This window comes from Schistocerca americana, chromosome X, assembly GCF_021461395.2.
Source record: "Schistocerca americana isolate TAMUIC-IGC-003095 chromosome X, iqSchAmer2.1, whole genome shotgun sequence".
NCBI classification, from domain to species: domain Eukaryota; kingdom Metazoa; phylum Arthropoda; class Insecta; order Orthoptera; family Acrididae; genus Schistocerca; species Schistocerca americana.
Window position 1 is genome coordinate 708142615 of NC_060130.1, and position 19588 is coordinate 708162202.

Here is a 19588-nt window from a genome sequence, read left to right on the forward strand (position 1 = left end):
GTGGTATGGAATCATCTGAGCTTCCATCTTACCTATGGTAGTAATTACAGACACTATGAAAGTTGTTGACTATGTGAATATTATGGCAATTCACCTGGATCCCTTCAAGTTTGATGTATTCCCTGACAGCAATGGCATCTTCCAGCAGGATAACTGACCATGTCTCAAGGCCATAATAATGCTAAAGTGATTTGAGATGCAAGATAATGAACTCACTTTGATGTCTTTGCCACCAAACTCACCTGAGCTGAACCTAGTGGAACACAATTTGGACACTATTGAGCCTCAACTCAACACCCATGAGCCATTGGCCCATAATATACAAGAATTGCATGACATGTGCATAGATATTGCCTGTCACATATCTCCAGAAACCTACAAAGGACTAATTGAATCCATACCACACTGAATCACTGGTATATTGCATTCAAAAACTGGGCCAACATGCTGTTAAGCAGTTTCTCATAATGTTTTGGCTCATCAAGGTATTTCAACAAATAACAGGGATGATATGTTGAACAACTGAACAATGTTTGCTCAAAGGCTTCCAGAATGGCATCAACTGTCACCAGAGATCTGAGAGAGGTCATTATTACACTGTGGTCTCAGTCATGATGTTTGTCCAACCAGCTGACTAATGTTAACAACACAGATGAGTTCATCCAACTGCCAGTAGTAACCTCCTGCAAGACATTAATTGTCTTGCCTACCCACTTGTTGGTGTACAAAGAACTTATGTCAAAATTTCTGATTAGATCCATATGTTGAATATGCTGTTCTCCTATACATTGGACAAATTTTGTTAAATGCTTAATGTAACCATTCATGTGGCATAACCTAGTAGTTAAATGTTTCATTGTATAATAGATGGATGAGCCCATCTCTTCAGTGATGGGTCTTTGGTAGCAGCTCATTTAATGTACTGTTGGTGTCCCACATATTTTTGATTTCACCTGAATTTTTGACAAGAGACACTTGACTATTAGTTCTGGGGCCCTTAGTTGAGGCCTAAATTTCACTTACTGTCTTCCTGCACCTTGGTAAAGGGTACCATTACTGCATACCAATTATCTGCTTGAGTAATTAACACAACACCCTTTCCCCAAGCCCATTAACTCTGGTCAGTTCACTGATCACCGAGGACACTAGTGTTGGTTATCATATGACATTTTATATTGTACGCAATGGGGGACAAATCACACTCAGGCAGAAGGAGTTTCATTGCCTCAAAAAGGTTCTTCATTGGGGCTTGTTTGAAACTTTGGCATTTGTTTATATTGTTTTTATTGTCTTTACAGAAGAACATGGCCTAATACAAAAATTATGTTATTCAGTTCAAGCTAGAAACTTTGTTGATAGATTAATAAATATTAATAGTGAGTAGATGGATGTAACTAATAATCATAAGAAAGAAATAATGGCAAAAAATGTGACAGTTAAATCTGCACAGATGAGAAAAGCACATCTGGACATTACTTTCAGACTGGCCAATATACTAAAATACTGAAAATCAGTCTGATGAAAAATATCATTCTAATTCTGTCTTGCAGCCCTTGTTTGAGTACTATATTCTTCAGCTAGGTAAATGAGTCAACAATTCTCCATAGCAAGTCAATACATTTAAAAACAAATTGTGATCCAACTGTATGTAGTCACTATTTAAGCTGCCTTCAAATTAAGTAAAATTATTTACTAATAACAGAGTGTAAATGTAGAATTTACTGTTTGAAGTGTTTAATGGGATCACTATACATGTTTGTTATCTAATTTTGGAAGCATCGGTATATGGAAGACTTAAGAGTATGTTGATGTGTACATAAGATTTATTATAGCTGGGCACTATATGATTCATATAATAAGTCACTTTAAGATTTTGAGACATTTATACAGACTAAGCAGTTTGAAACTGCAAAAACTGAAAGTGGAAATGCTATGCGGATTAGTAAGGTTGTTGATTGGTTAAGAAAATGATATTTTACAATGTACAAAACATTTTATGAATTATTTACCTAAATTCCTAGCTGGTTCATTTAAGAAAAGTGTTGGGAGCTTGAAACATGAAAAATTAATGTTCCATTTTGCACAACATTTTAATGAGTATTTGGTGTGTCACTGTCCATAAAAAGTGATTCTGCTAGTATAACACCATCCCCTCCCTCCATACCTGTCACATAAGGCATACACAGGAATTGAATTTTGAAATGCTACACTCCTAACAATATTTCCCAATTTCTTCTGTGCCTGAAAATTGAAAATAGAAGGAAAAATTACAATTTCATACTCAGAACTGTTGGAAACCTGTGTTTCTTAATCATTAACACCAATAATTCCACTACCACTTTACAGTGGGTATCTACTGGTACCCCCTACAATGTACTTAACCCAGGGAGTACAGTTTGCATGAAATTTGTATATATTATTTTGCTGTTACACAGATATTGTGCAGATACATGCAAAACTTTCTATATTCAATTTTCTTGTAGTTTTTCACTTTGGCTGGTAACACAGGAAAATCATAATGAATTGAGGGTACAATGCTGCTGGAAACTTTCAGAATCTATAGAAATCTGGTATTTTAGTTGCAAGGGTAATAATGACAAGTGATGAAATGATTTCAAAATTTCATGAAAAATAGACCTGGGTACTGTTGGTTATAAATAATACCGGCATGCATTATGTTTTCTGGTTTTCCTCAGACTGTTAATGAATTGAGTTACCTGTCAGTGTGGTATGATAGAATTCAAGTTTGGTTTGTTTGCATTTTTTTTCAGATTTGGGGGGGGGGGGGGGGGAGGGGGGGAGACTGCTCACCCAAACTCCTTACTGGGTATGCCCTTGAGCACAGATGTAATTTCTCTAAATCATTCACTACTTTTTTGTATGCTTGAAGTTGTCACCCCAGCTCACATTTATATGCTATTATCAGGTGTTAATGGGAAAGAAAACAGGAAAAAATATCAGAAACAAAAGATAAGATGTCAATGCCTACCAGCTTGCCAAGGTACTGAAATACGTACAGTATACAAAGCTGTCACCAGGTAAATATTTGTTACCTTTATTTCTCATTTTATTTGTAATGTTTTGTGGTTTTAATTTCTGCAAAATGCTCTATACCATATACTCACTCAATTACATAATTGATAGTAATGTTGCTGAAATGTAAAGGTGTGTTAATTAAGTTATTAAGATGCATAAAAAGTGTGTAACCTAATTACAACTTTTATGTCAACAAAGTTGTCATTGGCGACATTTATTTGTTTTGTTGGATTTATGACCAAGTAGTTAATTGGGGCACCTTGGAGTTTATTTCACAATGGGACCAATCTTATGGAACCCAGTATGTGATTAGGCAGACTGAGCCAAATTTTATGTGAAAGTCAGAAAGAAGCTTCCATTTGTGTATAGATTGATTAATAGTGTTTCAATATACTTTTTCTCCTGATTTGGCCACCTAGGGCCACTTCTTTCTCATTTGTTCTTTTCATCTAATATTTTTTCATGTTTTCAGTATGTCTTTTTTCTCTCTCTTCTGATCATTCACACCTGATACCTTACTGCTTCTACTTTGGAATCATTCTGAGTTGAATACTTTCCTTCTGAAATATCTCTTTCTGCAGCTCCTTTGCTTTTATGTTGCATATTTATAAATCTTGGATCCAGTGTGTTGCTGCATTCTTTTCCCAGAGATACCTAAATATACGTTTAGTCGGCATGTTGCCATTCATCCTGTATAAATGTTCAAAAAAATATTAGGTCTTCCCCCTTCTTTTTTCTGTTATGTATTTTATATATTTCACCATCACTTTCTAATTTCCAGGCTTATGTGCTTGTTATTGGACTTAAAATATCCTCATGATTCTTCTCTAATATTTCTAGATTGTCTAATTTGTAATTCAATGCTTGGCATTCCCTTGGGTATAGGTATTCTGGATCCACTGCAATGTTGTAATGATTTTTTTTTTTTTTTGCATTCCTTGTATGTGCTTTTATTGTAAATATTATTTGTTATTCCATGTGCACTTTACATTTTGAGTACTCTTTTATTTAGAGCAGATTCATCTGGACCTTTTGTTTTTTAAATTAATTATTCTAATTTCCTGAACTGCAGAACTTTTATACTTGTCCAGTGTCTGCCTGTAAATATGTTTGGTGCATTTTTTTATGTTAGTGAAAAATTTTGTTTTCTCTGCTGAGATTCTTACATCTAATCTATTACCTATCTGTTCCAGGAGACTTGTATTTCTGCATCAGTACATTTTCAAATAGTCCCACAAAATCACCTGCCATGCAGTTTTCTTCAGTGCATTTTTTTTCTTTCTTTCCAGTTTTATTGATAATAGTTGATATTATTTTAATTTTTAGTCCCAAATTCTTAATACCTATTTTCCAGTACACAGTTATAGAGGACTGGATACAGGAAATTATCTTGTCTTGCACTTGTATTTATTTTTAAGGACTTACAAATTTTGTCCACAGAATTCACTCTTGAGACCATATCTGTAGCCATTTCATAGATTATATTTGACAATTTATATTTAATACCGAAGTTTTGGATTGCAATGTTACAGTTTCCCAATTGACAGAGTCAAATGCCTTCTTGACATCCACAAATTTTACAACTATAGTTGGTTGAGAGTATTTTGAAAATACTTATAAGGCAATTGGTAGGTATGATTCCTCCAAAGTTATTGAAATCTTCTCATCACTTTTGTTACATTTCTTATGCAGAAATTTCCATCTTTTGGAATCATTTTTGTGTTCCATATTTCTGACCTTTTATTATCTTTGTGTGTGACAACTTCACAATTTTAGCTGTTATGAAAGCTTCCCCATTAAAATGGTTTTTATTCAGAGTTTCAATTGCTTCTCTGATTTCTGTAATATTGGTGGGATATCATTTTTCACTTGATTTTGACAAAAGGCTGGCAATTTTAATTTATGAGATGGCTCATACTGGAAACAGAGTGCCCTCAGCCCTTGTGAGGCCAGTTGAAAGGCTACTTGATTGAGAAGTAGTGGTTCTTGTCACAAAAAATGGCAATAGCCAGGAGAGTGGTGTGCTCACCTTACACCTCTCCATATCCATTTGCAGTGACACCTGTGGGCTGAGGATGACATGGCAGTCAGCTGGTACCATTGGGCCATCAAGACTTGTTTGGATGGAGTTTGTTTTGAGGTTTTCACACTGGAAACAAGAGGTAGAGAGGCAAATCTCCTTTGAGAAATGAAGTGTATTAAATTGGACACACCTTCAGTACATATTGCTACCAGTCTCCATATGTGGACAGGTGTGTTGTTGCTGGACTCTGTTGTTGTTGTTGTTGTTGTTGCGGTGGTTGTGGTGGTGGTGGTTCAGGGCATTCAATTTCATGGTTGATAGTACTGGCTAATGTTTTCCTTTGTGAGATGAGTTTAAAAAGAAACTAATCAAATCCCTCTGATCTGCTCATTAAAACAACACTAGCAGACACATGAAGAAATAATTTTCACTGAAAGATCCAATAATAAGAGAAGATCCTTAAAACTGAGGCTGGTTGAACACTAATAAAAGAATTGAAGAAACCAACATCTCTGACAAATGTTGAAATCTGTGGATGCGTATGTGCTTGATCTCTCTCTCTCTCTCTCTCTCTCTCTCTCTCTCTCTCTCTCTCTCACACACACACACACACACACACACACACACACACACACACACACACACACACACACACTTACATACCTACTCATTCAGACACACAGTGTCAATATCAAAAAATTCTGCATTAGTAAAGTGGTAACATATTTAAAGAAGTGGAGTAGTACAATGAAACTGATTAAAATGTTTTTGGAAATGCTCATAGCTGCCTGGCCACTGATATAAAAATCAGGAAGACTCAGCCACTCATGTTCAAATCAAAATCCACAACCTAAAATTTTAGGGAATAGTTCTGTCACTTCACAAAACTTAAAAATCCTTACTACACTCATCCAGTCATCACCTAAATTAGAAAGCAAGTCCATAGAAAGAAGCAGGGCTGCTCTTTTATCAGCAAATAAATCAACTAAAATATATCATACTGTTAGTGGTAAATCAAAAGCACTGCACATTGGTGGGTCCTTTCGCAGGAGGAGAAACTCGTGCATCAGAGTGTCTAATATGGACTCACATTAATAACACTTCTTTCTGTGTCTGTGATTAGAAGGAACTGCCCAGTTGAGTTGTTGGCTTCACTAATCACAATTTGCTATCCCTCACCTCTGGCCACTGCTCCTCCCAATGATGCAGGTTTTGTTTCCTCATCAATGAGGTCCACATGTAGAGGGACTTTGCATTGAGACACTGTAGATATTGTGCAGTCCTCCTCAGCTGCTGCATCTACCAATTTTTTCCCCCTCAGATTTCCCCATATTCTGGCATCAGTAGAATATTACCTCTGAACTATATGTTGTCAGAGCAGATAAGGAACTTTGTAGTTTGAGTACATATCATCTGCACAGACCACATTTTCCTCCTGCTTAAGGTTGTAAACTGGCACGCTGCATATTTGCAATGCTCCTTGAAAATAAATTATGAAATAAAATAAGTAAAAATGTAATGTGGAGCATTGTCTCTCTTGTAGTCTGTTAGCTGTAAAATAATACAGGGTGGGTGATGACTCCATCCCCAGGGATGGCGTCACACTTCATCCACACCAAATGCTGTGAGTTCTAACTTCACACAAATTGCATATAGATTTGTTGCTCTTGGTTTAGTTGTAACAGTCAGTTCCATGGGCAGTGTTGCTCAACAAGGCAGTACCATGGTGACTGCTGATCTTCCATGAGTCTGTATGCCTGGCAGCTCAAGAGGATTTGCCATTGAATGGATATTTGTGGGTTACCAGCCTCAGCACAGTGTCTGGGAATATGGCCGGTCCTGTAGGCACCTGTGGTTTGTTGTATCCCCTCATGGTGGACAGTATCTTTGAGCTTATAAAGGTCTTACTAAGCCATAAACCTGGCAGCCATAATTCGCCCTAGACCACACAAAAGCCTTATAGAATTGGTGTGGGTGCATTCTGTTGATTTCCCAGAACCTGTGGCTGTGATAGTTTAAAATTTTAAGTTTTTTGAGTGAATATGCATTTAGGAGTGTCAGATGTGGTAGCCATTAGAGCTTTTATCAGAAGTGAGACGCTGAAACCTCACCAAATTTCTCATGTGATAAAGGTGCCCCTCTTTTTCAGTGCAGGTGGGACATGTGCACTACATATGTGTCATTAACGATAAAGCTCCACCCACGCATTCGTTATCCTGCTCAAACTCAGTATCTCAAATCATTCCATGGTAGTAAGAATGTAGAAAGAATGGTAGCCATCCTTGGAAGCTCAGACTGGGACTTTAACCTGGAAACTTTGACTTTTGTGGGAAAATGTTCTACCAACTGAGTTATCTAGGCATGCCTCACAACCCACACTCATAGCTTTAATTATTCCTTTATCTCTCTCTTACCACCTCCATTTCACAGAAGTTCTCCTGCATACCTTGCAGGACCTGAAAGAAAGGGTCCTTGTAGAGAAGCAGCTTAGTCACAACTTAGGAAATTGTTTCCAGAATGAATTTTCACTCTGTAATGAAATGAACGGTCATTTGAAACTTGAAAGCTTCAAATCATCACATGCTCCACTGCAGACTGAAAATTCATTCTGAAAACAATTTCTTAGACTGTTGCTAATACACTTCTGCAACATGTGCACTTTGCAAAACTCCTCTTGTCCGTGGCCAGTACAAACTCACAAGTGCCGCACTCCTGCCCTACGCACCTGTTGCCTCTCCTTCCCAACTATCAGCCACCCTTTACAAGCCCATCCTCTGACTCCCTATCACCTTGCACCCCTCATCCTCTCCAGCTCACATGCTCATACATATGTGTGTGTGTGTGTGTGTGTGTGTGTGTGTGTGTGTGTGTGTGTGTGTGTACTATAGGTCTGAAAAAGGATTCATCTGAAAACAGACAAATTTCTCATTCTTTTTTGTTAGCCTTTTAATGACTCAGTGCCTGTACTGTGTATACTTACTAGTTTTCAAGATGCTTCAGTTGAATGAAAAACTGAAATACGTGTCTGTTTGGAATGACTTTAGCCTATGGACATCATTCCTCTCACTGATATCATGCTTTAAATGTGGAGGAGCCTACTCTCTTTACTTTACTCTGCTGCCTGTGACTCTGTTGGCATTAACTGGAGCTCTCTCTGTTTGCACACCATCCAAAACTGACTTCCTCTCTAATGACCTAATTAGAGGACTTCCTTTCTTTTGCAACAATTTCATAATTATTTAGCCCCCTGTACATAAGAGCCTCATAGAGCTAAAGTCATTATCTACCACATTATTTATGCAGGGTGTCCCATGAGGAATGGTCAGTATTCTGGGAAATGACAGGAAGGCACATTTGACACAAGAAAAACTTCATAAGGACATATGCTTGTTCCGAATGGTTTCCTAGGCTGAACACATTTAATATATGGTACATCAGTTTTTGAGCTAGGACGTGCACATATTTTTTTTACACAACCAAACTCTTTGAGATTCTATTCTTGCCTAACTTACCTCATTGCATTCAGCCTCTTTGCTCAGGATGTCTTTCTGCCATTACACTGGCCTGCTGAACATGCAGCTGTCCATGGTGTGTTGTGTGTGAAGTAGTCTGAAGGATTGAGGGTGTACCAGAGAGAAGCATTGGTTAACTGTGTGTGTACATGTGCTGACTAAAATGCCATATATCTACACTAAAGAAGAAAATACAGATATGATGTATGTTTCCAGCTTCTGTGATGGGATGGTAGTGGTCCTGTTGCTGTCAAAGAATACCACTGGCACTTTTCAACATGTCAAATTCCTGATCATATAGTGTCTTCCAAAGTTGTCACCACATTGCATGAAACAGATATTTATCCAAGTTCCAATTTTTCTTCTGAATGTGTTGTTCAACAGCTTGTGCAGGAACAGCAACACATTGGTGAAATGGTGGAGTGTAGTCCTACTACCAGCAGATGGTGACTTTCTGCACATACCGATGTCCAATGAACATGTGTATGGTGAATATTACATATGAAAACATGTATCCATTTCACATTCAGTGCACTCACAATCTTTATATTGCTGACAATGCCACATGACTTGAATTTTGTCACTGGTTAAGTGAGAATCATTAGTTGCTCCCAGTAATACTATTTACTGATGAAACCTGTAGTAACCAAGTAATACATGAAACTGATCCTAGTAACACATGCACAGAGCTCTGAACAGTAACAGAAATAAGCCTCTCATGACTCCACATTTAACAAAACAAAAGAATCATACAGAAGTTGCAACATAAGCAATACACAGAGCAACTAATGTGAGCAGTATAAACTAAAAATACATAGTGAGAGTGAGTCAGGGCTGCTCTGCATGTACATAGACACGAGTTGCTGGTAGACAGCACAGCTGAGACCATGCCATGTGCCTGCCTGCTATAGGCAAACTCTAGTGGCCAGCCCATTCTTGTACAGTTGGCAGTTGATTTTAGAACACGTGTGGCAACACTACACTTGGCAAACTTGCACTCACACATAATAGTAGCAGAATACAGCAAAATCATGTTTACACGGCTGGTAATCAGCAACACATGTAACAGTCATCATTGGTCAAAAGGAAAATCCACATGCTACAGTGGAAACCAATTTTCAAGTTCAATTTTCTATCAGTGTTTGGTGTGGCATGATTGGTAACATGCTGATAGGTCCACTCATTTTAGAAGAGTGAATGGTTGGACAGAACTACTTTCATTTTTTGGAAAATTCATTTGCAGAACACCCTGAGGATGTTCCTTTGGCCATGCAGACTGCAATGCCTGCAGCGTGATGGAGCCCATCCACATTATACTAGACATGTGAGGGAACGTCTCAACTGCCTTTATCCTAATCCCTGCATTAGTCATGGTAGTACAGTTAGCTGGCCACCAATATCACCACACCTTATCTCATTAGATTTTTGTTTATGGAACTGGATGAAATCTGACGAGTACAAGGTGCATTTAAGTTATTTTCCTCACAAACCAATCACATGAAAACTGTGAAACTTGTCACTTCTCAGTGTAATCTCCCTGTAGCCATACACTTTTTCACAATGTCAGTGATGATTGATTGGCCACAGTAAATGCTTCTGTAACAGTCTGATTTGACCACTGGAGAACTGCTGATGTGATAGCAACATGCCTAGTCAATGTCCGACCACAGAGAGTGTCTTTCACCATTGAAAGCAGCCAAAAGTCACTAGGGACTAGATTAGCCATTTCAGAGTTATTGTCATGAAGAAACTAAAGTGTAACATCCACCAGTGGAATTGGTGCATTTGGCTTGGTGAAAGAGTACACATACAGTCTTTCCTGCGCGTTTTTCATGCAATGCTTGAAGCTGTTTGTTCTTCAAAATATCTTGGTTGAATGCAGCTGTCACTGTAGTACCTTTTGGGATGCAATGAATGGGGATTATGCCATTGCTGTCCAATAATATAGCCATCATCATTTTTTCAGCACTGACACTTACTCAAAATTTTGTTAGTGGTGGTGGGCATTTGTGCTCCCTTTGAGCTGATTAGTTCTTCGTTTTGGGATTTGAAAATGGCATCCATAACTCATCTACTATCACATTTGATGAAATGAACCTGGAGGACACTTTTTGCATTTTAAGGTCTTCATGCAGGACTGTGTGCACAGATCCCATGGGAATGCTAACTTTGGAGGTGATGTGTTCCACACTCATTCGGTGATCCTCAAAAATAACTTTCTCCACTCGTTCAATCATGTTGTCAGACAGGCAGGTGTGAGGTCAAGTTTGTATTGGTTTGTTGTCACATGACATTCTGCCTTCTCTGAAATGTCGCACTCATGAACACAGTAGGATATGTCCATGACGCAATCACCACAACTCCCTCTCAGTTGGTGGTGAATTTTAATCACTGTGATGCCACAAAAATGGAGAAAATGAATAATTACCCACTGTTCCTGTAATGAAAATGTCATATTTTAAGTGACAAAAACAATCCTCACTCTAGCTGTTGCCACTTGAGTTATTTTTGTGTCATACAGTGCTGCCATCTCCACCTTGTATTCACACGTATTTTAAAACAAACTTCATGTTTCTATCTGTGGCCATTCCTCAGGATAAATTCAGGGCTGTATAACTTGAACACATTTCATACAAACAAAAGGTAAATACATGAGATTAACTATTTGGTCACATCATGGACACTGCTGCCCTCATTAGAGAATGTGTAGAAGTACTCAAAGGTATTCAAATAACTAGCACAACATGTTCTTCTAAGAGCTGGTGGGATATTTGAACATTTATTGTGAACTATACAACAGCAGTAACGTGACACGCATAATAATGCTTGTAGCTGCATGTGTGAAAAATATGAATTTTTTGATTGATACTTTGTGCAACACATGTTGCAATGCTTACTAACTGTTATATGTTGTACATGTCTAAACTTGACAATGTATTGAATAATGCAGATAATAAAGAACAATGCACATTAAATGTGTTCCATCTTGGAAACCATTTGGGTTAGAGCATATGTCTGTATGAAGTTTATTGCTTCAAATATCTTTCCTGTCATATCCCTGAATATTGGCCATTCCTCCTGGGATACCCAGCATATATCTCGTTCAACAACACTCCTGTCACACCACCTTGAGGTATGCTGGGTGCTAATTTTGCTTCTGACAATGTCCCCCATTTAGAATGATATAATGAGTTGGAAGTCTTTAATGCAATTTCATACCTATTACAATATTTCATCTCCTATTTTGTTTATTATAAGGTAGTGTAGAACTGTTTTAAAAGCTTCCAAGAAGGCAATATGCATGGCAGCAACCTAGGCCATTCTGATGTACCAGCACTTGGGCAGATGGCTTTGATCCATTGGCTGATATAAAGGGAAATTTTTTGGGGGATTCTATCAACTTTGTAGATAAGATCTTGCTTCCCAGTTCATTGAAAATTTCTCTCGTAACTCTCCTTACACTTGTTTAGATTTTATTCAGGTTTTCTTTGTTGTACAGAATTTGGCTGCATTTAAATCTACTATGCAGCTCTCCGTGCTTTTCTAGTAGATTTTAAATATTGTTATCAAACTATAGAGGTTCCTCCTCATTCCTCATTATGCTCCTTGGAAAAACTTGTGTAGCACATAGCCTGCAATTCATATGAATTTGTGCCGTATAGCTCCTAACTTTTCCTTGTCAACTTTTCCTTGTTAAAGGAATGTTTGTCACTGGCTGCTTAGGCAGCTGCTAGCATTCTCTTGTCTAGCTTAAAATTTAGTTCTACATAAGAGAACACTGACTCTGTATTATTCTTGTGATCTCTTATTGCTCCCTGTAGACTCACTAAGCCAAGGTTAATGATGTATCTCTTCCCAGGATTTCTAGTGTGCTGGTAAGTTTCCCTCACAAGCTGGATCAAGGTATGTAGAGGGTTTTTTTCTCACATGAACCTTTGTTCCTCCCTCTTGTTACAAACACAAGCATCTTCTAATCTATAGCTGGTAGACTCAATTTTTTCTATCAATATGGCATGATAATATCCAAGCTTTCTCTGAAGTGTTCCACTGCTTTAATTCTTGATTGGGCTGTTCGTAGGAAAACTAGCATCTACATATCAGTATGAGAAGAATCACTTTTATTACATACAGCCAAAAAGTCACAATGCAAAACATTAGCAAGCTAACAAGAACAGAACAATCAAAGAGCATAAATTGTTCAAGAAACACTGCAGTTGTTACATAGTCAATTATGTCACTTCTATACATTCCCCACCACCCCAAAGTACAGAGCACTGGGAATAAAGGGGAATTTGGAGTTGACTACACAGCCATTTTGTGTTTGGATTGCTGGGCATGATGGACATCTAATTGTAGTCGGCGACACTGCTTATTCTGGGGAGTGGAGGTCAGAAGGTGTGCCATTGGTAAGAGACAGCGAGGTAGGAGCATGCAGTATTGACTCTCTGGTGTTGGCATAGCACTGATAGAAATTGGTGGTAAAATTCAACCCATTTGATGGAGTCTTTGGTGTGCTTGCAGTTTTTGACAATATCCATCATGTGTTTCCCACACCACAGAACTGGGAAGGGTCTGGAGCAGGGAAACTGTATTGGTGGGCAGGCTAGATCTGTCCAAAGCATGATGTGAGAGCAGTCTGCTAGAGCCTTACTCCTGAAAACTGTATGAGAATCATGGTGTGACACAGGAAGGTGATGCATCCATGCTACATGGTCCCTCAGTTGCTGTACCAGGTGGGGAAGCTGCAACTCATTTGACAGAGGTGAGGAGTTGTGAAAATCTGCTGGTATGCCCAGAGGTTTGCTTTAGACCATCTCTGCTGATGGCAAACAGGGGTCCATTCTCAAGCTTGGTCATAGTCCTAACAGAATCAGGGGCAACACTTGAGTCCAAGCATCATTGTGGCACATTAGGATGGCTTGCCATTGCTTGCTGAGTGCTAGCTTGTTGTACAATGAAATGGAAACCACACATTTTTGACAGTTCATTGAAAAGGTTCAACTCAAATTATCACCATCAGTTTGTGGTGATGAGGGGATAGCAATTGAAACATGCCAACCAGGTCTTGACAGATGTCCTAACAGTCATCTCAGCAGATGTGTCTACCCACCACATGCATCTCTCTGCCACCATGAATATATATCTGTAGCCTTCAAACAGGGGAAGAGGACCCAGCATCAATGTGAGTGGGCTTGAACCTCATCACTGATGCCAGAAAAAGTCCCACATCTGTGTGCACATGCATCTTTCCTGTCTGAAGGATATATGAATTGATAAGTCATCTGTTTGACTGTGGCATTGGTCTCAGGCTGTTTCAGCATGTAGATAACTTTACAAACCATCTGTGAAAACTGAGGCATAATATCATGACTCAGATTGTTTGTAGATATCATTGAGGCAGATGTCCATTTTAAATTTGCAGATGTATTCAACGTGCCAGAACTAGTATAGAGAACACTTGCTGCTGGTCTTTTGGAATGCTGACACACTGGGTTTGATTTCAGTATAAATAGTAACAAGATGGGCCTCAACAAGTGGACAGAAATGTTGCAGATTCTCCCATAGATCACTAAAAGCTCCCTTTCATATGTGGTCCAGTGTGTTTGGCTGGGCTGCAGTTTTTGGAGAAACTCAGAAGTAGCTAATGTCCATTCAGTTTTTTATATAGTGCTGTACCAATACTGTACTTGGTGACAGCAACAACCAGAGATAAGCCCACCCCAGGAGAGGGGTGAGTAAATGCCATAGCTTCAGCATGGCTTTCTTGTAAGTTCTTGAAAGCAGTTTTTCCATCTCCAATGGAGAGCGTGCTTGCCTATTGTGTTGTAGCCTGCCAGTGTATTTTTGAAAGTCATTTGTGTTGTAGAGGTTCTTGGGACATGGGGTCTGTAAAAATTAACCATGCCAAAGATATATCTCAGTTGTTGATAATTCTGCAACCACAGAAGGCACATGAAGTATCAAACTTCCCAGGTAAGGCTGTAATGCCATGCACTGATACTTTATGGCCAAGGAAGGTTATCACAGGTTCATGACAATAGACTTGTCCTTGTTTAATGTAATTCCAATGTCAGTTAACCTCTGTTGTACCTCCTTTAAGTGATTTTTATGTAACTGGGCATTTTTAGAAACTACTTGTATGTTACTGAGGTAATCAAAGCAAAATGGAAGTCTCCTTTAAACACAGTCCAAAAAACATTGCCACTTCTGGGATGCATTTTTAAGCCTGAAAGGCATAATAGAAAACTCACACAGTTCACACATCATTACCACTGCAGTTTTATGTATGTCACTGATTGCCACTGGAATTGGATTATACGCTTTTCAGAAATAAAACACATTATAAATAGTCACACCCACCAGAGCCCTTGTGAAATCCTGGATGTTTGGTATTGAGTATCTATCTAGGATTGTTCAGGTGTTCACCACACACTAATCACCACTAGAATGACATGAACCACCCTTCTTTCATGCCGAATGGAGTGGTGAAGAGCAAGGATTGTCTGAACAGCATGTGGTTCCATCCTGAAACATCTCTACAAAAATAACTTTGGTTTCATGGAATCATTCTGGTGCAATGTGAAAGATACTTAAACAAACAAGTGAACCAAGGGTGGTACATTATGGTGCACTGTTGCATGTGTGGTCATGACCAGTGGTTTCACAGCATCTGCATCTACATTTACATAAATATTACACAAGCCAGCATATGATGCATGGCAGAGGATACCTCATACCACTACTAGTCATTTCCTTTCCTGCTCCATTCGCAAATAGAGCTAGGGAAAAATGGCTGTGTATATGCCTCCTCATGAGCCCTAATTTCTCATATCTTATCTTCATGGTCCTTACACAATATGTGTGTCAGTACCAAGGGAATCGTGCTGCAGTCAGCTTCAAATGCCAGTTCTCTAAATTTTCTCAATAGTGTTCCTTGAGAAGAACATTGCCTTCTCTCCAGGGATTCCCATTTGTGTTCCCAAAGCATCTCTGTAACATCTGCATGTTGTTCAAATCTACCAATAACAAATCTAGCACCCTCCTCTGAATTGCTTCATTGTCTTCTTTTAATCTGACCTAGTATGCATCCCAAACATTCAATCAGTACTCAAAAATAGATTGCGATAGCATCCTATAAGCAGTCTCTTTTACAGATGAATCACACTTTCCTAAAATTCTCCCAATAAGTATAAGTCGACCATTCACCTTTCCTACTGCAGTCCTCACACGCTCATTCCATCTCATATTGCTTTGCGATGTTACATCCAAGTATTTAAATGACATGACTGTGTCAAGCAGGACACTACTAATCCTGTATCTGAACACTACAGATTTGTTTTTCTTGCTATCTGTATTAACTTACATTTTTATACATTTAAGATAGCTGCCATTCATCATGCCCATAGGAAATGTTGTTTACACCATCTTGTACCCTCCTACAGTCACTCAATCAAGACATCTCCCTGTACACTACAGCTTCATCAGCAAACAGTCACAGATTGCTGCCCACTCTGTCCACCAGATCGTTTATGTATATAGAAAATAATAGTGGTACTGTCACACTTACCTGGAGCGCTACTGACAATACCCTGATGAACACTCATGCTGCTGTATTTTGCTCTCAGTACATTGCATTGTGCTGGAGGTAAGTGCATACGTATGTGTGAAGCTTATGTAAATACTTCAAGGTATTTTCAACTGTTCAAGCACAGTATATGAACAGTATAAGAATAAGTGTCCTTTAGTAAAGGGGTAAGACAATGATACAGCTGAACCCATTCTGCAGACTCAGGTGTAGTAGTACTTGTGTATAATACTTACTGTGGAGTCTGTGTCATTGAGTGCTCCAAACTTCATCTCCTTACAACAAAATTGCATTATGGCACCATACATTATAGTGAGTGTATGCTGAGTGGACTCCTGGCATGTAATAGAAGTAGGCTGTTGGGTTCAAAATAATTATTCATGGAGACGATTGGTTGAGTATACAATACAAGGTAAAATTTATTGATCAAATTACACAATAGCAAACCCAAGGATAAACAGCATAACTAGTACAATGTAATGACTGGAAGTTAATATAACAAAGACTAACAGAATAAAGCTATTAACAATTGAATTGCTACTGCAAAATCTTGTAGAAAAACAGTAACCAACCTTTAATTACCATAATATAGTTGCTGATAATCAAACACTCAATAGGATGAGAATCTTTAAAAACAACAATTACAAAATTATAACTTTTACAAAACTATAATATAATCATCTTTATTTATTCCCTTTATCAAAGAAACCATTATCGAGGAACCTACTAGTCTTCTGATCCAGGTTAGAAACTAGTAGATTATCACCTTTTCATGTTTACATTGCCATAAATATCATTATCACGTTTTCCAATCAAATATTGATACTTCTGCAACAACACCATTGGGTCAGGGCACCAAACATACCACTTGCTCCCAGCCAATTCTCTCAGCCCACCATCATGCCTTGCCCACCACACTTTCGGCTTACCCCACTCCAGTCAGCAATGACTTCACTTGGGGCCAACCACCATGCTTGGGAACCTTCGGCGTTTTTCAGCCCTAAGAGAGGTCATTGCTCCAAGATGCAACTATTGATAAGTGCCAACATGGCACATCTTTCCCCCATCCCCCTTTGATTTTATCCATTGCCCTTACTTGCCAGTTCCAAGGTCCCTTAAGTTCCCCATAACAGTTTTAAGAAATCCTCTCCATTGACTTACTGCCTCCTTGATAGTCCTTAATGAACATCCCCAGTCCTCAATTCAGTACATTTTGGCTGCCTTGCTTGATTATAGTGTTTATGTTCTCTTTTGTAGGCTCAAAAAATATTCCTTTCTACCAACCACCACTTTGGAATCACTTGATGAGAATTGATGTTCTCTGGTAACAAGTCCTCAATGAACCAAAAATTGCAAAGAGTGGTGGCTAACCTTTAACCAACTGAGATTGGTTGTAGCAATTTTGCCATTCTCATGCTGAGTAGTACTGAAGGCCATCATGAGCCAATGCAATGAATGGTACCAACCTCCTTGATTGCTGCTATATTAAGAGTTAGGATAATAGGTTATTGTTGTAAGGTGATGGATTCCCATATCAAGGCAAAATGGTGTAAACTTGATAGACGTAAAGGTGGTAGCATTATCCATCATGAAACATTGGGGTGTGCCAAATGTTTCAAAAATGCATTGTAAATTCTAAATAAATATCTGTTTGTTAGCAGCTTGGACTGGTAACAACCAATCAAATTGCAATAAACTCATCCACATATGCGAGATTGAATTTATTACCACTGACTGAGCAAGGCAAGAGACCCACAAAGTCAATATAAGTTTGTGATTCCTCAGTTTCTCCCAGTGTATTTGTTGACTGAAAATTCCACAGATGTACTGCCTGTTCATAGTCTCCAACAGCCACAATCTTTCAGTGATCAACCATGTTGCCATCGTCAGGTGCGCTGATGAACTGAGACCCTGCGGGCATGGGACCAACAAATATCCTCTGGTATTCCATGCTCCCACAAGCCACTCTGCCCGTGGTCAGCAATCATGGTCACATGTCAGCAGTCATGGAGACACTATCATCAGTGTCTGTGATGATGTTGATGTAAGCTCTCTGTCTGCCCTAATCGCCAGGTCATTTTGTTTGCTGAGAATCTTCTTAATTTAAGTCAGTGCTGGTCCCTATTCCTTGCTAACATTATAGCCACAACTCAGTTGATGAGATCATACATGGTATGAATTTCTAGGGCCTCTATAATGACGATGTCCCAATATTGGGAAGTTTGTGCCAAGAACTTGGTACGTTCATACTCCATCGCGTGATTCTCGGACAAACAGTGCTCGGCGACCTTTGATTTTTTGGGATCACCAGTTGAGGGTGCCTCTGGTGTTCTCTGCAACAACATTTGATGGTGTGCATTGTCTGTGCTATATATGTATTCTCACATTAACATGGAGTCTGGTATATGCAGGCCTTCCACAAGCCGAGATTATCTTTGACGCTTCCCAATAATGCTCATGTTTTATTGGGGGGTTAAAAGACTGTTTTTACTTAGGGCTTCTTCAATATGCATCCAATTTTTCCTGATAATGTGCCAGTGTACCATATAAAGGTAGAGGCTGCCTCTTCCTCCATGGCTTCTTCCATCTCCACAGATTGTTCTGGTGTGGTGGGGTTGAGAGCACACCTAATCTGTGATTCTGGGTACCCATTTTTTTTTCAGAATGCAGTTCTGAGGTGTTCCAGCTCCTTGAGCAGACTCTGCATCTGAAACAGTGTGCACCCTGTGTACTAGTGTTTTGAGTACTCCATTCTTCTGTGAAGGGTGGTGGCAGCTCTCTGCATGCAAAAATAGGTCTGTGTATGTTTTCTTCCAATACACACTGTGGCCCAGTGTGCCATCAGCTCTTCTCTTGACCATGACATCCAGGAACGGTAATCTTCCTTCTGCTTCAGTCTCCACATTGAATTTGATGTTGGGATGTATGAATTTTAAATGTGTAAGGTAAGACTAGTATCGTCGAGTCAAGTGAATATAAATGATGTATTCCTTCGAAGAACAAGTCGATATGTTTCTCATTTATGGAGAATGACAACAAAATTCAGTGAGGAGTAGAGACTTATATGCCGAAAGATATCCTAAATGTACTCACCCCATACGTCGTACATTTAAATATGTGTATGATAAATTGAGAACAACTGGATCTTTAATGCATCCAAAACATATCCAGCAAAGGAACATTACTAATGAGGAAATGGATAGTGGTACTCTTGCCACTGTGGTTCGAGATCCTTGTGTTAGTTTGTGTCAGATCACAAGCCAGAGTAGTGTTGTTCTTGTTCTGCAATACCATATCAGTCTCCACCAATTAATTGGTACAGATTGTATGCGTTGCACTGAATTCTGCCGATGAGCTCAACTTCAGATTCAGTGGGATGACACACTTATTAATTTGATTTTATTTACTGACAAGGCTATATTCATGAACCAT

The 19588-nt window shown here is 38.8% G+C and overlaps 1 protein-coding gene across 1 annotated transcript in view; it reads left to right on the top strand.

Moving 5' to 3' along the window:
* The window catches only part of LOC124556612, a 126637-nt gene that overhangs the window by 100696 nt on the left and 6353 nt on the right, over positions 1-19588 (top strand). The window contains exon 8 of the mRNA XM_047130579.1: positions 2927-3038. Coding sequence (XP_046986535.1) covers positions 2927-3038 — 112 coding nt within the window. The remainder of the gene's footprint in view (positions 1-2926; positions 3039-19588) is intronic.